At 42.9% G+C, this 23,640-nt stretch overlaps 1 protein-coding gene and 1 long non-coding RNA gene across 5 annotated transcripts in view; one reads left to right on the top strand and one right to left on the bottom strand.

The window, feature by feature from the left end:
- The window catches only part of LOC137431851 (catenin delta-2-like), a 580,901-nt gene that overhangs the window by 156,250 nt on the left and 401,011 nt on the right, over window positions 1–23,640 (top strand). For 3 of the 4 annotated variants that reach the window (XM_068123613.2, XM_078782572.1, XM_078782573.1), the window contains 5 exons: window positions 1,859–1,984; window positions 2,640–2,782; window positions 3,409–3,964; window positions 10,319–10,489; window positions 15,179–15,359. In XM_068123613.2, coding sequence (XP_067979714.2) covers window positions 1,859–1,984; window positions 2,640–2,782; window positions 3,409–3,964; window positions 10,319–10,489; window positions 15,179–15,359 — 1,177 coding nt within the window. Of the gene's footprint in view, window positions 1–1,858; window positions 1,985–2,639; window positions 2,834–3,408; window positions 3,965–10,318; window positions 10,490–15,178; window positions 15,360–23,640 lie in introns of all 4 variants that reach the window. The other variant, XM_068123611.2, reaches the window with a different exon arrangement.
- On the bottom strand, window positions 2,825–6,130 carry LOC137431853 (uncharacterized). The gene is made up of 2 exons (XR_010985356.1): window positions 6,014–6,130; window positions 2,825–3,668 (listed from the first exon to the last, which is right to left on the bottom strand). It is a non-coding gene; the product is annotated as an uncharacterized LOC137431853 (long non-coding RNA).

The following is a 23,640-nucleotide window of genomic DNA, read 5'->3' as shown; positions in this document are numbered from 1 at the left end:
GGTACCAAAATCCAGAACGCTTCCTTAACTGTGGAAGCAGGTCACTCGGAGATGAGGGAAAAGGCCACCAAACCCGGAAACCGGAACTTGGAAGTACCGGTACCAAAATCCAGAACGCTTCCTTAACTGTGGAAGCAGGTCACTCGGAGATGAGGGAAAAGGCCACCAAACCCGGAAACCGGAACTTGGAAGTACCGGTACCAAAATCCAGAACGCTTCCTTAACTGTGGAAGCAGGTCACTCGGAGATGAGGGAAAAGGCCACCAAACCCGGAAACCGGAACTTGGAAGTACCGGTACCAAAATCCAGAACGCTTCCTTAACTGTGGAAGCAGGTCACTCGGAGATGAGGGAAAAGGCCACCAAACCCGGAAACCGGAACTTGGAAGTACCGGTACCAAAATCCAGAACGCTTCCTTAACTGTGGAAGCAGGTCACTCGGAGATGAGGGAAAAGGCTACCAAACCCGGAAACCGGAACTTGGAAGTACCTCAATGTTTAATCGTGTTTGTCAGACACAAGAGGCTATTACCATCGCCAGAGGACAGGGTTTTGCATTTGAGTCCGTTTGTCTGTCTGTCTGTCTGTCTGTCTGTCCGCACAGAATAAGTATGCTTTTCTCTGCAACCGTTGGTCCGATTGACAGGAAATTTTCACCATAGGTGCACCTCCTGCTGTCGAATTTTTAATGGTAATTATGACATCATAGGTAATGTGGTACGGGCGCCATCTTGAAAAAAACGAAAAACTTTGCACCTCTGAATCTCCGAAAGCGCAGCATAGAAAAAATTGAGACATGGCTGGCTCATTGTAAAGAACTCTCCATCGGGAATAACTTTTGCTGATGATGTCACAGGTGCCTCCATTATGACGTCATAATTCTACAAATACAAAACTTCATCCGATCAAGATGAAATTTCTTGAGCGTAATCTGTGGATAAATTGGTGGAGAAAAACAATAATGATGACGTCATCGATCACGTGGTTCGGTCGCCATGTTTGTTTTAACACAAAAGCCTTAAAAACCACTAAAAACATCTTGGCGAGGGTCTGCAATCTCCGATTGCTCTTTCTTGTTTCTCTTTTGTGTGTGGCATGATCATAATGTTACCACTGATTTACACTGAAATTCAAACTACACAGGGTAAAGTGGGGCAATATGCTCCTGGCAGGAAATGTGTGTCAAGGCCATTCCCTTTCCCCTCACTATACTCTCTGTAATATACACACCAGCCCTTTTGTTCAGGATACCGAAAGTCTTCCACTTGAAATCTCTCACCATACAATCAGGCCTAGCAATCTGGTGCAGATACCGAACCTATTACCGGGATCAAGGAGGTTATACAAGGTTGGGGTGCAGGTACGGTGGATAGGGATGCTGCCCTACCTTATTTATTCTGAGCTCAAATGAACAACAACTGAACAGGGCTGTTCTCGTTTTACTACAGTCCAGTGAGCAGCTGAGATTTATTTTGTTACGGCCTAACGCCACAGGGAAGAAATGTGAATCGGTGGAAGCACAACAAAGAGCAAGCACAGGGACAGACCATTCAGCCTTGGAATGCTTGCACCATAATTTAGCCATCTGTCATTCTGTATTTGCTTTCTGCTTCTGCTATTGCAATCCATCTGGCTTCCTTTTTGATTGATTGATTATATCTAATTACTCTTGTTCCAGATGTCGTTAATCCACAGCAATGGAAGTGACTGGCAATAAACATTAATCAAAATCACTGTTCTTAAATGCGTAAATACTCGGTGTGCATTGTTGTACCATGACACAGTGAACAGTGTTAAAGGTGAATTTTCACTCGAGATATTTCATCGAGAGGGGAAACCACTTTTTACCCTACCTGCAGACGGAGCACCGAAGGACGTGAGTGAGGCTGAAGGACGTGAAAGCGTTGGCTCAGAGCTGGTTGATTCGTGCTTGAGAGCACTCCAGCAGCAGCCATTGTTTGAGCGGCGGGACTCACAAGCCATTGGTATGCTCTTCCTGTGCTCTGCCACGTATGGCATCAGAGCTTCGTACATCATTATTGATTCTGCTTCAACAAGATTACGCAATAGTTGCTCATATTCTCATTTCAAACCGAAAGTTGTGGGATTCCACAGGTCTGTATATGCATAGAGTATAGCATGGCAGCAAGCGTGCTATTTCACACTGCCCGGTGTCCCCTAGGAGTGTTTCTTTCCACCCTACTGCGCAAACGTGTGCCTCATTATCCGTGACCGCGATCAGCTTGCACCTATCCTCCAGATGTTCAGGGAACTCTTTCGATCTAGCCCAGTGCTCTTTTAATCTCAGCTGGGCCTGATCGACTTTGCAGCATCTGCTGCTTGCCACAATAACTGAAATGGAAAGGCTCCGACAATAAATAGGTCTAAAATGCCGGTACGTGAGCTGTGAGATAGTCCGATGGCAAAAGCACATGCCATTGAACCAATTTTTTGTAGTGTGATTCCCAGACTTGTCTTGCTGCATCCCTTATGGAGTGCTGTGAGCCAAATTGAATGGCCTTACAGAGCAAGGAAATCCCTCGCTCGCTTAGTTTTATATAATGTCCTCTATACTTTTTCTCACTTCTCAATATCATGGTCTTTCCTATCTCAATCCTGTTTCTTCCTTTCTCTGGGCAGATGTGATGGTTCGCGGGCCGGCTAGCTTTTCCCCAGACAGCTGCTTCCAAGAGCTGGGAAGCACTCGAAGCAGGCCTGTTATTACACAACCAGACGGGAACATGTATGGAGCGGCCATGATCTCTTGTGGCACCACGCCACAGGTGGCTCACATGTACACCGTTCATTCAGCCAACATCCCTTCCTGTGCACACGTAACTCTGCTTTTATTCTCAAGCCCCCACTCAACTCTACAACTTTTTTATTATTCCAATTTTATGTCCTTTATGCTTCACGTATGCCACCAACGTTCTGACATTAATCTTACGAAACATTTTGCAAGTTGCATTTTGAAAGTGGCACGAAATATGTCAAAGGAATTACAGAATACGTCATTTTGGCATGCAATTCACACGCGTTATCAATCTTTCTTGTTTGGTTGAATGACTTGGAGCGATACCAAAATTACTTAGACAAACATGTGATCAATTGGCTGGGGTTTTAAGCTCAGCAGATATACCCACAGTCAACCATTAGAATTAAGTAATTTTGTTCTGTCTTAAACATAAGAAACAATTCCAGTACAGCTCGTATATTAACAACGCAGTTGGAATGATGTTTACTCGCATCTTGCTGAATGTCAAGCTCAAATGTTGGAAGATTGGTTGGAGTATTTTTGGGTCCCTTTGGTTATTCATCTCAAAGCTGACATGCCACCAGGCCTTGAATATGGAAGTGTTTCATTGCCATTTCCGAGAGGCTCATCATCTGCATTTGCTTTTCTGTGCAGATGTATGAGATGGACATGCAGACCAACCCTTCTTTGAGCCAGAAGGATGATCTTGACAACACCTTCTCCTGCCTGCATTCCAACATGGCTCATGAGACAGCTTTCATCAAAGCCACACCGATGACTCTTGTGTCACAGACCGGGACGCCTTTGCCTTCTTTGAGCGACAGAGCAGGGATACGACCAATGGTGACGTCATTTTGTGGGGGTAGCCCACCCTCAGATGCCTCGTTTTCCCAGAACAATCCCATGACCTCCACCTGCAACAACATCAACGGCAGCAACAACAGCCATTGCTACTGTCTGTCTAGCAACAGCAGCAAGCCAAACATTCAACGGGGAATTCGGCCCGTGCCACCTCCTCACCAAGCCTGCCCCCCTCACAAGACCTTTTCACCGGGATCTCGGGCTTCTAAAACCTTTCAGAGAACTAGTGTGGTGGCTTCTCCACCGAATTACCCTGGTATAATTTCTCAAGAAAACCAGCCGTCATGCCAGAGTCCCGAAAAACATCAACTGGAGCAACCGCCAGTGCAGAGACCGGGTAGTTTGGCTGGTAAGGGCTGTGCAGTACCACACCGGATTGGGCATGACACTCACAAGTGACTTTCATTTCATTTTCATTTCAAGTCTTGAATTGCAATGCATTTTTTTACTCATTTGCTCAGGGTTGGATGTATTTATTTATGGTGGACCCTGGTTTTGCAAAGTGCATTGCTTCCCGATTAACCCTTAGATGCAGGCGTCAAAAATCCTACATAAATGCAGCCATTGGGCCCCGGAGGCCCAACGGATGTATTCGTGTAATGTTTTTTTTTTTTTTTTTAATAGATTTTTTTCTCTTTCATATCCTTTTTCAATCCAAGTCGATGCTCATGTCGACAGATTTGCTCAGGAAACGTGAATCATTGATCCTATTATTTGGAAGAATCCCATACAAGTAATGAATCTTTTTTTTTTCTTCCAAATTTCTTTTTTTGTTCTTGGTTTTTCAACTTTTGTTCTTAAAGGTTGGGGCTCATGAGGAGTATTTGCTCAAAAAAATGATTCACTAATCCTTTTATTTAGAATGTATATGTCCACAACTGTCAAAAATCCTACACCTATGCAGCCATTGGGCCTCGGAGGCCCCACAAATGTTCCCACGAACCTGAATGAAATTTTCATATTTTTGTCACTGAATTATTTGTAACCAGGTTATAGGAGCATATAATGAGGCTCATATCAAGAAAATAATGATATAACATAGTAGTACAACAACTTTTATGCGGGGCCTCAAAGGCCCCAGGCCTGCATTCGTGTTGGATTTTCGGGTTATAAGTGAAGAATGAAGATTTTCCCACGAGCCTGAATGAATTTTTTATTTATTTATGTCACTGAATTTTGTGTAACGACATGAAAGTCGGTGAAAATGAGGCTCATTCCAAAAAAAATTTGTACAGCATAGTTTTTGCAACAAAAAAAAACCTTGTGGGCCTCTGAGGCCCAATCATTGCATCCAAGGGTTAATGTCAGATGAAACTATTTGGACAGTTTAGTGGTCTGACCAGTGCTCTCACACCCAGAATGTAAATCATTTGAAAGGTTCCATCGAGCCTTGACATGGTGTAAAAAGATGTCCTTCCATTCTACTTACTCAACAACTGAGCTGCAAAGTCCTCTACTTATACATGACTCACTATTTTCCCACCCTACGAGTTGGTATATGCTGTGAATTAGAATTGAAGTTCAATTTCTTTTCTGGAAGCAAATATTATGTCATACATAGCTGTTAATTTTAATATTTTTTACCATTTCAGAGATGTTTGAGTACCGGTACGGTAAACTTAGCGTTGGTATCATTGATGCAAAGAAAGCGAAACTTTTAGAGAGGATTCAAATATACGCTTGATCTAATTTGTCTTCATTTATTCTGGGCAAAAAATGAAGAAACCTCAGCCATTTCTCGGACATGCATTTACCGATCTTGTTCAAACCTGCACACAGGTAACGAATGATGGCTTACATATGCACGTCATTAATTTCAGATCCAATATGGCTGACTGGTGGCCATTTTGTTACTTAAACATGTCCTCAACCATTCCTCGGTCATGCATGGACCGATTTTGTTCAAACTTGGCAGAAAGACAATACATGAGAGTATACACATACAGAAGATTTTGTTTTGCAAACAGACCAAAGATGGCCGTCCGAGGGCCTTTAAGTCCGTAGAGCAAAATTAATAAAACCACGAGGGCGATGACATTTTATGTGTTTTTCTCCTTGGTATGCATGGGGTGAGCAATGCCATCTCTATTCTAATTCTTAAGCTAATTTATGGTGCAAGAAACGTGCATTTTCATCAAATATTCTGCAATGTATAGCTTGGGAAAGGGGGGTATCAACTTATGGCACACCCTGTACAATGGAACCTTCTCAAAATTATGATTTGTTGTCATCAATAAACCTTCTTACAAAAATAACTGTCTATATAACCGCTAGTCTATATAGCTTGATAGACGTGCTTACAGCTATATAAGTATGTGACAAGAGCACCTTCACAGGTTTTACTATGTATTTAATAGATGTACTCACATTGTACGAAATTCATAATAGACGTACTCACCTCTTGCTGAGGAGAGGGCGAAGCCTGGATAGAGCATGCGTGTTTGCTGCATTTGCATGGATAGAGCAATCGTCGCCTGCCCCCCGCACTCTTGTTGATCAGGAGAGGGGAGGAGCTTTCATCAATCAAACTCGGTTTTATGTACAAGATCTCCTTCTGGGATGTTATGTTCACAAATATATTTTTTTACAACACATGTTAATCATATTAATATTTTTATAACACATGTTAATCATATTAATAGCCTGGTGTTGGCTTAACAGTTAAGGTGGCTTACTGGAGATCTTGGGGTCCTGAGTTCAAGCCCCTGTCAGCTGTTGACATAACACTAGGCTCACTAGTTGTGGGGGTGGGGAGGGGCATTGCGTCAGCAGCATAGTCGCTCTTCCAGAAAATGATGCAGCCGAGCAGCCGCAGGCTGCATACAAACCACCACCATCATATTACTAGTTTAATACCAAATGTTAATTATATTAATATTTTAATACCACATGTTAATTATATTACTATTTTTACAACACATGTTGATCATGTTAATATTTTTAGAAAACATGTGAATCATATTAATATTTTATAATGCATGTTAATCATATCAATGTATTTATAACACATGTTAATTATATTACTATTTTTACAACACCTGTTAATCATATTAATATTTTATAACACATGTTAATCAGATTAATATTTCATAACACATGTTAACTATATCAATGTATTTATAACACATGTTAATCATATAAATATTTTTAGAAAACATGTTAAACATATTAATATTTTATAACACATGTTAATCATATTAATATTTTATAACACATGTTAATCATATTAATATTTTATAACACATGTTAATCATATTAATATTTAATAACACATGTTAATCATTAATATTTTATAACACATGTTAATCATATCAATATATTTATAACACATGTTAATCATATTAATATTTTATAACACATGTTAATCATATTAATATTTTATAACACAAGTTAATCATATTAATATTTTACTAGGGCATGCCCGTACTATATATATGCCCGTACTATATATCTATCTAAAATTATATCCCCCCCCTCTATTTACATGAAATGGTTTGGTCCATTCGCAACGCCAAAGCGAACGGCGAACGGCTTGCGAGTACAGTGACAATCCCCCCCCTCTATTTACATGAAATGGTTTGGTCCATTCGCAACGACCACAGAACCCCCCCCCTCTATTTACATGGAATGGTTTGGTCCATTCGCAACGCCAAAGCGAACGGCGAACGGCTAAATCGCCATAGCTCGGTAAGTACTTGTCCGATTAATTTCAAACCTTGAAAAGGCACATCCTCGGGTCCCCAGCAATATACCTGGCAAGTTTCAAGTATATCGGACCGGTAGTTGTCGAGAAATCGTTGTCGCATACATACACACACACATACACACAGAGATTAGTGGAATTATAGATAGATAACACATGTTAATCCACCTCATATTAATCCACCTCATATGTTAATCCATCTCAAGGTTCCATCTGTCTTTATATGTTAAAAATGCAACATGTCATTTTATTAACTAGCAACGGTACCCACCCTACGGGTGGGGCTTCAATTGGGAAGCCCAAATGAAAAGGCAAAATATCAGAAATTGAAGGTTTTAAATTTTTTTTTAACGATTCATATAAACATCCGTTGAATCATATCACACGCAAATCATCAAAATCTAAACAGTACATGGCGCCCATTTTGAAAAAACATTGAATTCTACAAAACGGAAGCGACCGCTACACGTCTTTCTCAGTCACACGTTTATGTGTGAAGAGTGCGCGCCGAATCTGAAACATGAAGCGGCCGCTACACCTGTTTCTCAGTCACTTTGCACACGCTGCCGTGTTACTTCGGAGCCACACATTTATATAGGAAGAGTTCGTCAGGAGTCGATCTACTCTCTCCTGGTACGTAGAATTTCAACAAAAGCCACATCACTGTTCATATCGGTAAATATTATTCCATATGTTGTTACGTGCTCCTCCCCGACCCCCTGGTCACGGTGTACCTCCGAGCCCCGAGAGGAGTCACGGCAGAAAAATGTGTTATTCTGTATGTCAAAGATCAATGGAGAAGCCACCCCGATTGTTACTCACAAACAAATATTGTATTAAGATCACACAAGAATAACAGCACAACAATAATAGTAATTAAAAGTACAATCAATATATGTCCTATGATGGTACCATCAGTTTTGTAATATATAACTCACTATGCTCCAAGTGAGTGAAGCAAGAACATCCCCAATGTCTCTAATCCCCGGCTTCAAGCTAACGTCGATCTGCTCCAGCGATCGACAGATCAATGTCCAATCGAGACCAGAATCCCGTTCGGATGATAGTCACAGTCACGTGGCCAAAGCTGTGCAAAGGCGCCCTCAAGGCGACTGGGAAATCCAAAGGCGCCCTCCAGGCGACGGGGAAATCACACCCTCGGGTATGGACGTTCCACAGCTCACAGTCGGCGACAGGCAGACTTTCCACTCAAAAGCCACGTCACACACACACACCCCAGATCGACGTCTGAATGCGGTGAAAATGGTCGAAACGAGATGAAACCGTGAGCGAAGCGCAAGTCCGGCGCGAGTCAAAATGGCCGGCGGCCCGGTCTCGTGGCGCAACGGCACGACGATGATTGTCTCCTGAATCGATCGCAAATCCTGACACGCAGGTTAATCTGTCACAGCGATGACCACTCTGTCGCAGGAATCCCTTTCCTGGGAAACCCGAAAGTTCGCTAGTGACTGTTGTTCGCCAGCGTTCGCTCCAGACCGCAAATAGCTCGGCTCCTTCTTGTCCGACTCACTCGCTCCGCCTTCTTTTCCTCTTCTTCCTCTTCGTCGTCCGGTTTCCGATCCGGTTTCCGATTTCTATTAACACTAACTTTTTCACCTTTTGAAAACAGTTCATAAACAAGAAACCTTTTGAAAACAATAATAGTACATGGAACCAGAAATGTTTCAAGTGGATGAAAACCACAACAACGGAAGTGACGAAGCCGTAACAATGTGTTTGGAAAAACTGGTAAATTGGAAAACTTTGAAAAATTTGAAAAACAATATAGCCTATTTTACTCCAAGGGGTCCTAGGATTACCCACCCAAAATATCGTTGCGCTTGGTTCAGCCGTTTTTGCGGTACCTACGAACGGACAGACGGACGGACGGACATTTGGTGAATTATAGTAAGATGGATGTACACCGCTCCTTTCCTATTCCATCTCCAGGCGCTGCATGACGTCATCGCCGGGCACCGAAGGGGGCCCGACGATGACGCACGCCTGGAAGGGAGTACTCAGTTTTCACTCTGTTTGCTTTTTTGTTTGTTTGTTTGTTTGTCTGGACGATATCTCAGCCATCCTTTCAGATAGGAAGCTGAAATTTGGGCATAATAGTGAACAAGTGCTTTGGCAAAAAGTATTTTTTTTTCTTTATTCATCAATAAAGATGTTTTATTCATCATCAATATTCATTAATTATTAATGATTATCGAATTATTCAATACTTATTTATTTTCTTTCTCATCTGCACAATATCTCAGGCACCTTTTGAGCTAGGAAGCTGATATTTGGACAGGGCAGTGACCAAGTGATTTGGCTGTAAAGGTTAATTTCATTTATTGATTAATTAATTAATTGATTAATTATTTATTTTTTTCTATCAATTATTTAATTAATTTTCAAAAAGTTACAGATTCGGATGAAACGGTGGTAGTTTAGGTATGCCATTAGCCAATTGATTAATAAATGAATTTATTTTACACTGATCCCTCCCAATTCCGTCTCCATGTGCTGCATGGCGGCATCGCTAAGCGCCGTAGGTGCCCCTGTGATGTCGCACGCTGGAGGATATGTTATTTATTTGTTTGTTTTTGGGGCGGTGTACTTTGAATGTATCTGTACTTGTTTTGTTATTTTGTTTTACCTTTACCTAAATTCACTGTATTCATCTTTGGCTATACAGATGTGATTATTTTATCCCAATCCGTTTCCTAACGATGGCTCCCATTAGTCATTCCATCAATGATGATATATTTTCACCTACTGATTTAAATGGTGTCAATAAATTCTTAAATATAACAAATAAAGATCAACTGAATTGGTAAAGTCCTCATCTCAATTGTTCAAGGAATATTTGGAAAGCAGAGCCTTGGGTCATTTGTATATTGTTAATTCTCAGCAATCAAATTATTAAATTGGAGCTACGAGAGAGCTGGTTCCTGGGTGCCTGTTGCAAATTCTGGTTTTCATTGCATTTCATTCGTTTGTTGTGGGCAGTGCTTCAGGATTACGCCAATCAACCACCACCTCATCGACCATCATTTCCTTTGCACTGCCGGCCATCTACAGAACGCAGCCTCACTCCTGTTCACGAGGTTCCGGTTTGCCCCACCTCAAGGACTTCATCTCCACAAGCCCACCCACGTTGCTTTGGCTTACACAACGCAGGTAACTTGGAATTTTGGTCTCTACTCCCTGGTAATCACTGATCGACTAATAATAAAGGTGTTTTTATTATACTGCTTTTTTTTGGCTCTTTTTCTTTTCCCTTTGACATGGCCTTTGCTCTGTTTTTACTGGAGTGTGATTATTAGACTCGTCATAGATACTTTATCCTTTATGTAAGCTTAAGGAGTAATGTTGAGGTCACTTCTTGTATCCATTGCAATGATTTATGGGGTTGTGGTGGTGGTGAGAACGATGCAAGGGAGGCTGAGTATGGAGGATGGCATTGTTCCCATGAGGCATTTGCAAAGCTGTCCTTTGACTGGAGGTATTTCGCATAATGAGATGAATGCAGTAAGCACAGTAGGCAGAGAAAAGTTGGGCTTAACAAGTAAAGCTTCTTTTATGATGCTTCAGGGCCTGGTTTGTATGGATTCCCAGCATGTTCTCTGCTTGTCCCACCAGAGTTGCGAATTGCTCCCCTGGGACCACTTTCCACAAGATTTGTTCCCCTTCTAGCAGCCTCGCGGCATATAGATCCCCTTTTAATCACCCTATTTGCACGCTTTGTGTCACTTGCTATGATTAAAGAAGTCGGATGGGCTTGTAGTCGACACAGCAAGGAAAATAGCACCGATGGCATTGAGAAAAGAATGCTCGAACACAAAGTGTGCTGCTGGGGAGATGCAAAACTCCCGGAGAAGCGATTTGAGTAAACTGGGTGGGTAAAGGCCTGGAGCAGGGCGCTTTGTCGCTAAGCTTCAATGAAGGCAGTCACGAAGCAGTCGCGTGTGTTATGCATTAGCTTGTCGCCATCGCAGCCTCTTTTGAAAGATGGCGAGAATATCCAATAGACTGGCTTAACTGAGTTACGCAATGATCAGACAACCGGAACAGAATGACATTCAGCATTGTGCATGCTCACCTTAAATTGTGAAAAAAGTGCCTCTCATTTCCGCTGCACTTTGTTGTTACTCCAACGGTTGTTCCATCACTCTTTTGTTTTACAGCTTCCTTTAGTGGGGGTTTCAACTGCATTTGATTTCCACTGGGATTTGGCATCCGCATTATAATCAGGACTGAGGCTCTTAATTTTCTCCGGTCCTTTATTTTGCCAAACTTTTGCACGAGACATTGTGTTTGATGCTATTTCAACAGACGTGAACATGAAATCCAATACAGCAGGGTTTCATTCATAAATGCAGCTTTTATTGTAGTTTTCCAGCCATAATTATTGAGGGAATTTGTTCCATTAATTGATGGAAGCATTTCAGCACACACGTGTGTTGGCGAAGCGGACATTTGCATGGCGAGGTGCCTGCCCAGAACATATCAAGCAGATAAATGCAAACACTATGCTTTGCATATCAAGTGCAAACAAGGCGAAACGTTCTCAAAACAACGAAATGCATTTTCTAATTTCAGCGCGCTCTCCATAAGATATGCTGATAACCTTTAGTTCATATACAGGTTGTGCCAAAGAAAAGAAACGCATTAATGAAATCCACAATACATTCATTATTATTCTGAATTACATAAAACTTCAGGAATATTTGCGATTTTTTTGACACGTATGAACCAAATATCAGAACCGTAACTTGTAAGACTTTAGTTTGGCGTTTGGTAGATCACGTACACCGAATGTCCACTTCTGCGCTGAATACAGATTTGAACACGACGGGTGAAGCTGTTACTTACGCGCTGACATTCGGCAAGTTGGATGGACCTAACTTTCTCTACGATTGCTTGTTTCGACTCTAACATGTTTCTAGGGTTATCCTTGTACACATTGTCTTTGAGATGTTCTCAAAGAAAATGTCGTGGACACAGATCAGGGGAATGTTGAGACCACTCGACACTGAAGCGAATGCCAATCACTCTCTCAGCGAAGTGGCTTTGCACCCACTCATGGGACTCGATTGCAGTGTGAGGGACTGCAGGACCCCATCCTGCTAAAAGCATTTTTCTTCTCTTTAAAATCTTGTCCTGAAACCAGGAGCAGCCAGGAACTCATTCACCTCTTTAATGAAGCACTCATAATTGTTGGTTATGGCGTCACCGTCGTCATATTCGTACCAAAATGGTCCAATGATGCCAAGCTTGCTCATTACACATAAGGCCGTACTCTTGACTGAATGTACAGTGCATTCAGAAAGTATTCAGACCCCTTCACTTTTTCACATTTTGTTATGTTGCAGCCCTATGCTGAAATCGTTTAAATTCATTTTTTCCCTCATCAATCTACACTAAATACCCCATAATGATAAAGAGAAAACAGGTTATTAGAAAGTTTTGCAAATTTATTAAAAAGAAAAAACTGAAATATCACATTGACAGAAGTATTCAGACCCTTTGCTATGACACTTGCAATTTCGCTCAGGTGCCTCGATTTCTCTTGATCATCTTTGAGATGTTTCTACACCTTGATTGGAGTCCACCTGTGGTAAATTCAATTGATTGGACATGATTTGGAAAGGCACACACCTGTCTATGTAAGGTCTCACAGCTGACAATGCATATCAGAGCAAAAACCAAGCCATGAGGTCGAAGGAACTGCCTGCAGAGCTCAGAGACAGGATTGTGTCGAGGCACAGAACTGGGGAAGCCTACAAAAAATATCTCTGTTGCATTGAAGGTTCCCAAGAGCACAGTGGCCTCCATAATTATTAAATGGAAGAAGTTTGGAACAACCAGGACTCTTCCTAGAGCTGGCCGCCCGGCCAAACTGAGCAATCGGGGGAGAAGGGCCTCGGTAAGAGAGGTGACCAAGAACCTGATGGTCACTCTGGCTGAGCTCCAGAGATACTGTGTGGAGATGGTAGAAACTTCCAGAAGGACGACCATCACTGCAACACTCCACCGATCTGGGCTTTATGGCAGAGTGGCCAGACGGAAGCCTCTCCTCAGTGGAAGACACATGAAAGCCTGCTCGGAGTTTGCAAAAAAGCACCCAAAGGACTCTCAAACTGTGAGAAACAAGATTCTGTGGTCTGATGAAACCAAGATTGAACTGTTTGGCTTCAGTCTGGTCACTCTGCCATAAAGCCCAGATCGTTGAGGCGTTGCAGTGATGGTTGTCCTTCTGGAAGTTTCTCCCATCTCCACACAGGATCTCTGGAGCTCAGCCAGAGTGACCATCGGGTTCCTGGTCACCTCTCTTACCAAGGCCCTTCTCCCCCGATTGCTCAGTTTGGCCGGGCGGCCAGCTCTAGGAAGAGTCCTGGTTGTTCCAAACTTCTTCCATTTAAGAATTATGGAGGCCACTGTGCTCTTGGGAACCTTCAATGCAGCAGAGATTTTTTTGTAGGCTTCCCCAGATCTGTGCCTCGACACAATCCTGTCTCTGAGCTCTGCAGTCAGTTCCTTCGACCTCATGGCTTGGTTTTTGCTCTGATATGCATTGTCAGCTGTGAGACCTTATATAGACAGGTGTGTGCCTTTCCAAATCATGTCCAATCAATTGAATTTACCACAGGTGGACTCCAATCAAGGTGTAGAAACAACTCAAAGATAATCAAGATAAATGGGAGGCACCTGAGCTAAATTGCAAGTGTCATAGCAAAGGGTATGAATACTTATGTCAATGTGATATTTCAGTTTTTTCTTTTTAATAAATTTGCAAACCTTTCTAAAATCGTTGTTTTCTCTTTTTCATTATGGGGTATTGAGTGTAGATTGATGAGGGAAAAATGAATTTAAATGATTTCAGCATAAGGCTGCAACATAACAAAATGTGAAAAAAGTGAAGGGGTCTGAATACTTTCTGAATGCTCTGTAAGGGTCTCTGGCAAATATCGTGGAGCAGTACTGTGCCCCAATATACATTGTTCCTTGATTTGACTTCCCATTCAGCAAAAATGAGCCTCGTCAGAGCACCAAATATTGTTGAGAAAACCAGGACCCTCCTCCATTTTCTCCACAAACCACCGAGCCATTTCATCCAAGTGAGTTTGTCTGGGTCAGTGAGTTCATGTCTGACTTGGATTCTGTATGGATAAAGTTTCATGTCATCATGGAGAATCCTCTTTAGACTTGACACTGTCAGTCCAAGTTCTTGATTTGAGTGGCAAAGTGACTTTTTTGGATTTTCTTCATACCGACTGTTGGACCATCTCAATGACCTCAGGAGTTCTCAGTGAAGGTTGTCCTTAATAAGTTGTTCTGTTTATTTATTTAGAGTTTAAGTTGTGCACTGTTCCTTACTGTCGAAATCTTTGTCTGTTTGAATATTCTCTCTTTGGATGGGACGTGTCTGCGGTTAAATTTTACACAGCTAAACGGAAGTTTATCTCTCTTCATAAATTGCTGTTTAGACATGCGATTAGCTGTGCGCGTACAACTATGTTTTTTGTCAGCGTTTAAGGGTTAGGCGTGTTTTAGCAAGACTCTCGCTAAACGCCTTTTGAAAATTCGGCCCATTATTTTTACTTTTCCTTCATTCTTACATTTACTTTGGCCACATCGTGTACGAATAATGTGCCAGAATTTAACAATGTCAGGATATTCATAAACAAAGCAACTTTTTTCTTTTCCCTATAATTATACAATCTGCTACTTAAATTATTTTTCTTGAAAGTGCGGTAAACAAAAAATCTATTGTGTATAGTAATCACAAATGCTTCACTTCATTTTTTTCTACTTTTTTCCTTTACCTCTGCTCCCTTGCTCTTCCTCCCTTGCTCCACAATCTAGCTGTGGGCAATGGCACCTGGTATTCTGGGCAGCAGACTTCATCGTCTGCAGAGTTCCCTCGATCTCTGACCTACGGAGAGCCCATTAGGTTGCTCCATCGCTGCACTTCAAAACAACTGGCTAATAGCAACAACAGTGTTTTGGGCATGCATCCAGGCAGGAGTGCACAAGATGGCAGCAGGTGAGAAAATAGCTACCTATGCACGAAGGAAAAAATAAATGCCTTTTGCATGTATTTTACTCGGACCAGGAATGTGTTTGGATGGCGCTAGTTGGTTTGGAGTAGAAAGAAAGTTAACAGTTGTGAGTCATGGGGAATTCATTTATTCATTCGTACACACGTACAGTAACAAGCACTTGGTTGTTAGGTTGCATTATTTCTGGGTTGCATTATTTCGATGCTGCTAATGCAGTGCCCGATATAGATTTGAACAGGAATTAAAAATTTGGCAATGGTACTAGCAAAGAATGGTCTACTCTTTTCAGCATATACTGTGGAGCCTTTAAAATCCACATGCTAACCCTAACCCTAACAACGCAGGTGGGGCAACGGTCTTAAACCCCGAATTATGACAGTAGATTGATGCATTGCGCTGCCTGAGAAGCACAAGGATGACAGCTTATAATTCGTCAGGAATCAAATGCAAACTTGACAGCTCATAGGTTGGTAAACTACATCACAGCTATCCTATCAATCCTCTGATGGGGAGTGAAGGAGGGTGAAGGACAAAGAAAAAAAGAGGTATGAACCCATGAAGTCGCGGTGGAAGTAAGGAGTGACCATTGGGAGGATGGTAACCGAAGTAAGAAAACAGTGGGAGAAAGATATGGCATGGAGAAGGTAAATCTTGCAAGCTCCAGTGTAATTTATATGCAAATAGAAAATGGCCAAAGTCTGTTTACTGGCCGCTTTTGGTTTGATTGGGCAAGTGTTGGTGGCTATACCTTTGATGGTTCCAAGTGTACGAGTGAGGCCTTTCCGCTTCATGGTGTGTGGGCACCAGGCTCTAAAGTGCTGACCTGATACCATTGGTGCAGAGATGTGTATGCATGATTACATGGGGCTAAGATTGCTATGCCTTTGGGAGGTTTGTGCCTGTCTGGAAAAGTTGGATGAGGGAAAAAGTAATATAAAATGGTTTATTTTGCATGATGGTCTGATGTGCTTAATAATTCCAACTTGGTGCCCATTTGGCCACACAAAATTGCTCGTTCAAAAGAAGAATTTTTTCGGAATGGATTTTTCACGAAAAATGCATTATTTTTATATTGTTGCTCAAATGAAGCGCAGTGCCGTTATTCATTTGTTAACATTGATCCGATGGGTATGGTGTGTTTACTCACTTTGCTATCAGTCTGTTGGTTTGTGCACCCATTCCCAAGAATCGGCACAACATGTGCATTTTCCAACCTTTCATTAATCATTTAGTTCTCCTGCAGTGGAGTGCGAGCATCACATCAGGTCGGATCTGAAAGCAAGTGCTAGCTGCACACGCTCTGCCGATAGCCACCGCAATCACTCTGAACACGGCGTCGCTAGAATACCAATGTCCATGTTTTTGCTAAAAAAAAAATTCAGCTTTTGGGTAGAATCCCAATATAATCCACAGGGGAATGGGGAACGCCTTTGGCGTAGAGTTATGTGCAGTAAACATATTGCAAGAGCCAATCACATTAATTTATCGATCAAAAAGTTGGCGTAAAAGATGTGCGCAAACTGTGTACGTTATCCTATCTATATAATAGTCTCCGTAGGTGATTCTGTCTGTGAGCCTGTCCGGGGGTGTGGCCTCCTCCGTTGCGGGAGTAGCTCCACCCATCCTGGAAGGGGCTTCAAAAACAATTATCCACCATTTTGTTCGGCCCGCGGTTGCTCGGCTGCATAATTTTCTGGTAGAGCAACTATGCTGTGATGCAATGCCCGCCCCCTCAACCCGCCCCCCCCCCCCCCCCACTACTAGTGAGCCGAGTGTTATGTCAACAGCTAACATGGGCTTGAACACAGGACCCCAAGATCTCCAGCAAGCCACCTTAACTGTTAAGCCAACACCAGGCTATTAATATGATTAACGTGTGTTGTAAAAAATATATTTGTGAACATAACATCCCAGAAGGAGATCTTGTACATAAAACCGAGTTTAATTGATGAAAGCTCCTCCCCTCTCCTGATCAACAAGAGTGAGTGGGGCAGGTGACGGACGATTGCTCTATCCATGCAAATGCAGCAAACACGCATGCTCTATCCAGGTTTCGGTGTCTTGCTCTCTTTCACAGTTTTGTTTCAACTCTAATTCGATATCTCATTTCATTTTTCACAGTCGCTAACATGGTTTTAGACATGGTTGAAAAAACCGGGAAGGAAATGCAATTTAATTTACCGTTTATAGAACAAAATGCATTTTCGAAGGCCTGTAACATAAAGTCCATTGAGACTCTCTGTGGCTTTATCTGGACTCTAATTCTCCATCTGATTTCATTTTTCAGTCACTAACATGGTTTTAGACTCGGTTGCAAAAACGGGAAGGAGATTTGTGGAAAGTTAACACACAGACAGGAAATAGCCGAGATCGGCACGGTTTATCATACACCGCCCAAATAACACAGACGAGAAATATTCTATGAAAGTTAACGTTTATAGAACAAATGCATTTTAAATGAGAAGGCCTGTATAATGTAAATCAACTATGGAATACACTATTTATTAATAACGTTTGGTTTTAATCTATTTTTACTTTGTAAAGCGAAAAGTTTTCGATACATTCAAGTTTAAAAATGAGGTCACCCGTGACTGATGTGCATTTTTAAAACTGAATCAACACATCTTCGATCATAAATTACTTTTTGAAGAAACAAAGGTAAATTTTGATTACAACTCAAGCAAAGGAAACCATACAATGCCCGTTTCGTTCGGAGCGATTATACACCGCCCAAAGAAGATGCGTTTCATTTCTAGAGGAAATAAAATCGTGAAATCTTTAATAATTGTTTTTTTTGTGTTTTGGCACGAATTTTCAAGGCTGAATCAATCGTTTTCACATCCAGGATTAACAAAGAAACTCCATTTCTTGTGTGCATGGACATGTAATTCACATATGTTAAATAAATAAATAAACACAGACTGGAAATTTTTATTCAGCTTTTCGTTCCAATTTCATTCATCATTATTATACGGAAGTAAAGGTAATCCTGTTTAAACACTCCATTCATTCCATCGATGTTTTTTTTTCCACGAGTTTTCAAGGCTGAATCATGTTCACATCCAGGATTATTAAAGAAACTCCATTTCACATGAGCATGGACATGTAATTCGCATGTGTAAAATAAATCTCTTCCCCTTCTCCCTCCTCAAATAACACCTCATTGTGCCTCACCCAATCACCATCAAACCTTTTGTCTGCCCCATCCTTCCCTTTCTCCGAGCTATTCTGAAATCTCTGACTCACCTTCAACAGCTCTCCCTACCTCTTCCACCTCTTCCACATCTTACCCTACCCCTCCTCCCCCCTGTTCTGTATCCAATGCTCCCCCTTCCTCTTCATTAACGGTATGGACCTCAAACATCCGGGGCCTTCATTCAAACTCAACTGATCTCTCCATACAGGTTGCTTCTGTCAAACCAGACCTGATCTGCTTAACAGAAACTTTCCTCCTTCATGATGTCTCTGATTCCTTAGTATCTCTCCCGGGTTACTCCCTCCTCCGGTATGATAGACCTGAGCCTCGTCCTGGAGGTGGGGTTGCTATCTTTATCAAAAACTCTCTTCCTCACTCGCCCTGCACTGCACTCTCTCCACCTCACCCCCAGGAGTACCTATGGCTACGGCTTCCCCTTCGCTCCCACCTCTTGTTCATATGTGTGTTGTCCCGTCCACCAAACAGTGATGACTCCATCTACATCTCGCTGTCTGATAATATGGACCAACTTCTGTCTACTCATCCCAACTCTCTCTTCCTCATATGTGGTGATTTCAATTGTCACCATGCCAGTTGGCTGGGTGTGGGTACCTCTCTCACCAGCCATGGCTCCTCAGCAAAGGACCTCTGCGACTCACTGGGACTGACACAATCTGTCAATTTCCCGACCCGGATCTCAGTCAACGGAGCATCTTCTCTTTTGGACTTGGTTATGACTAACTTCCCTGAAAATGTCTGCTGCTCTTCTTCTGCTCCAATCGGCTCATCTGATCATGTGCTTGTTAAAGTGGACATCTCTCTGACCATTCTCAGGGAGCCTGCTCAGCATCGACAAGTCTGGCATTTCACTCAGGCCAACTGGCACAGTCTTCAAGCAGCCATCAATCATCTGGACTGGTGTCCCATCTCTAACACCTCTGACATCAACACATCCTGGGAATTCTTCCAAAGTAAATTGCTCTCTCTCATGCACAGATTTATCCCATCTCGTCTTCAGTTGTCATACCCTTCCTCCCGTCCATGGTACACGGAATCTTGTGGTGAGGCTGTTGCCCAGAAACAACTTGCCTTCGTCTCCTGGAAAGCAAATCCAACGGAAGGAAATCTCATTTCCTTTCACAAAGCCCGAAACAAGTGTGTGTCCACCCTCAGGAGAGCCAGGAAACAATATCTCTCCGTTCTCAAGACCGAACTCTCTTATCTCTCTCCCTCTTCCAAATCTTGGTGGCGTCTGGTCAAATCTGTTTCTGGTGTTTGTTCCCCCTCCATCCCCTCCCTCACCTCAAATGGCCACACGGCTGACTCCGCACGTGAAAATGCTGAATGCCTCAACTCTGTGTTTGCCTCTAAATCTTGTATCCCAAACCCATCCCTCTCTGTACCCACCGTACCCAGTCGTACCCAGCTGCTCCTGGACTCTGTGTCCTTTCCTCCTGACAAGGTGGAAAAGTTTCTGTCAACCCTCGACTCGGATTCTGCAACTGGACCTGACGGCATCAGCCCACGAGCCCTAAAATCCTCTTCTTCCACTCTTTCACTCCCTCTCTCTGTTCTCTTCACCCTCTCTTTTGCTCAAGGTCATCTTCCATCTGCTTGGAAATCTGCCAACATCACCGCTTTGCACAAAAAGGTGCAAAAACAGATCCCAGCAACTACAGACCAATCAGCCTTCTCCCAATTATCAGCAAAGTCATGGAATCCATCATTGCTTCAGATATGAAATTTTTTCCTCTTCTCCAATGGCTTGATCTCTGATCATCAATTTGGTTTCAGACCTGGGCACTCTACTCTGGACATGCTGCTTCTGCTTTCACAACAATGGATGGAGGTCCTCAATGCCAAACAGGAAATTAGAGCAGTCTCCCTTGACATATCACGTGCCTTCGATACGGTCTGGCACCCCTCTCTGCTCACCAAACTCTCCTCTTTTGGTATCCATGGAAATCTCCACGCATGGCTGGCGGACTTCCTCTCTAGTCGTAGTCAACGTGTGGCCCTGAATGGGTTTCTCTCATCTCCCCTTCCTGTTCAGGCTGGAGTTCCCCAAGGCAGTGTTCTGGGCCCTGTGCTTTTTCTGGTCTTCATCAATGATCTCTCTGACTCTCTTGAAAATCCTCTCTATCTCTTTGCTGACGACTCTACTCTCTGTCGCTCCATTCTTCATCCCTCAGATTGTCAGTCTGCAGCCTCCTCACTCTCTGCAGACCTGGACAAAATCACAGACTGGGCATACAAGTGGAACATGTCTTTCAATCCTGACAAATCTCACACTCTTACGATGTCTCTCCGAAAAGACCGACTGGACAACCCTCCCATCCACTTTCTGAATAATCCTCTCCAAGAAGTTCTGTCACTCAAGCTTTTGGGTCTCACTATCTGCCATGATCTTTCCTGGGAAAACCACATTTCAAATCTGGCCTCCAAAGCCAGTCGCCGACTGGGCATCCTCCGTCGTGCGAAGTCCTTCCTTGGCACACCTGAGCTCCTCACCACGTACAAGGCTTTCAGCCGCAGCTCAATGGAATACTGCTCTCCCCTCTGGGCTGGTGCTCCTGCCTCACACCTAGCTTGTCTTCACGTTGTTGAAACCAAAGCATTCAGAATCATTGGAATCTCCCGCGATGAAGCTAACTCCAAGGGCCTCTCACTCACTCACCGCAGGCAGGTTGGTGGTCTTTCCGTCTCTCTACTGACTCCTCTCTGGCCTTGCCCCCCCAGCTCTCTCTGGGCTCTGTCCCCCCAATATTCCTTCAGGTCGCACAAGATCTGCCTGCAACCCTCTTATGGTTAAACTGCCAAAATCAAGACTCTCTGCTCACCTTCACTCCTTCATTCCTCTTTTCTCCCACCTCTGGAACAAACTCCCTCACTCTCTTCAATCCCACTCCACCCTACAGGTCTTTAAAACAGCTGTTCACCACCATCTCTTATCTTCCCCCATCCAAAACCTTGATCTTTTCTACCCCTGCTAATTTCACCCCAATTCCACTTTTTTGAGGTGACTTTTGTCTTCTTTCCTGGAAGTCCTTGGTGTCCTTGCGTTTTATACCTATCCTGCCCCCCCCCAGGCCCTGTCCCTCGCACACATCTCCCGATGTCCCTGCTCTCAAATGTTGTGTTTGTGTGCTTCCTCCCCTTCTCTCCCCATCTTGTCGACCGCTCCCCTTTTTATATACTTTCTTTGCTTGTTTGTTTGATTTGTTTGTTTGATAAATGTTAGCTCTTTCACGAGCCTCGACTCTGTATACAAAAAAAATAAAAAATAAACAGATGGGAAATTGGCGAGAGATATTTTTTCGTTCTTATTTTATATGTTATGTCCACATACATTTAAAAAAAGTTTCTTTTAAATCTTTAATTTAAAAAATATCAATTTGTACGCTGTAACGAAAAGAGTAACATTGGTTTTAGCGGTACAGAAAGGTGTAATTTTTTTTTCTTATACACCGCCCAAAAGAGTTTTCCCAGGGACTTTTCCATTTGAGCTGTGTTCTTTATATAGTCGGAATGTTTCGTGCTTTAGACGTAGTCACAATAAAAAGTTGCAATTAGGTACTCTGCACGTGAGGAGAGGGGTGGAACCTCGTTTACGTGTCGCCACTCTCGTTTGTAAATGCTATCTCTAAAATGAATAAAAGAATGAAGGAACTGAACGAGACATTCAATGAACGTTAATCCAGACTTGCACGCGATGCTGAGCAACAAAGACATTGGAAGGTAATGTGTGCTCAGCAAACATATACAAGAGCAGCTGTAAAGAATCCGGATGAAGTATCGGATAATATTGTTCAAGAACATCATTGCAGTGCGAGTCCGATGACGTCACTATGCGTGTTTTCGATAAATTCAAGTTTTAAAATGACGAAGGGTCATGGGCTCCATAGGCCTACGATCGGCCTCTGATGTGCATTTTAACACTGAATCAACACGTCTTCGATCATAAATTACTTTTTGAAGAAACAAAGGTACATTTTGATTACAACTTAAGCAAAGGAAACCAGGTAATGTCTGTTTCGTTCGAAGCGATTATACACCACCCAAAGACCAGGTACGGATCAAGGAATTTCAAGACGGACGGACGGGGGGGGGGGGGGGGGGGGGGGAGGGGTGCATGAAACGATAGCGCTGGGGGGGGGGATAAATGGGGGGTCTGGGGGTCCTCCCCCAGGAAATTTAAAAAAATTGATTGTCAGAGACGGCATTTCGTGTGTTCTTGGAAGTTTCTGCAGTTCCTTGTGTTCTTCCCTGGTACAACAGTTCAGCAGATTCGCACCGCCTGCACCCTCATCCTGGATCGAAGGGGGGGGGGGTTGCGCACCCCCTGCACCCCCCCCCACCCCTGGATCCGCCCCTGCAAAGACGATGCATTTCAGGAAATTGCCGAGAGATATTTCTTCGTTTTTATTAGTCCCTTACTGGTGTACACCGGAGGGGACTATAGGTTTGCACTCCGTCCGTCAGTCCGTCAGTTCGTCAGTCCGTCACGCAAAGAACAGTTTTCCGGACTTTTTTTCTAAACTCTTAATGCTAATGATTTCAAACTTGGCACATGGTTTCCTTATGATAAGTTACAGGTCAAGCTCGAACTTCACTACGTTTCGATCATTTTTGACAAAGTTATGGAACTTTGAACTTTGGGAATTCTGATAATTCTGATGATCCTTATCTCAGTGCCATTTTAAGTTTTAATTTCCTTTAAAAAAGATTTTCTCTGCAATAATAGGACCGATTGAGATCAAATTTTCACCGTAGGGGGGACTCGGTCTGTAGAATATTTTAATGGTAATTATGATGTCACGGGTGACGTGGTTCGGCCGCCATATTCTTTTTCATGAAAACACGAAAACCCCTTTTTCTCTGCAACGGCTGAGCAGATCGAGGCCAAACTTTGCAGACAGAATCGCATACCCATGACGAACAAAAGAGTCAGCGAGCATGACATCATCATGCATCACATGGTTTCAGAGTTATGACGTTTTTAAGCATGAACCTTTAAAACCGAGCTCCTCCCTCATTTTTGATCCAATCGAGGGGAAACTTCACAGATC

The sequence above is a fragment of the Myxine glutinosa genome, chromosome 7 (assembly GCF_964187855.1).
Source record: "Myxine glutinosa chromosome 7, kmMyxGlut1.1, whole genome shotgun sequence".
NCBI lineage: Eukaryota > Metazoa > Chordata > Myxini > Myxiniformes > Myxinidae > Myxine > Myxine glutinosa.
This window is presented reverse-complemented; position numbering and strand designations above follow the sequence as displayed.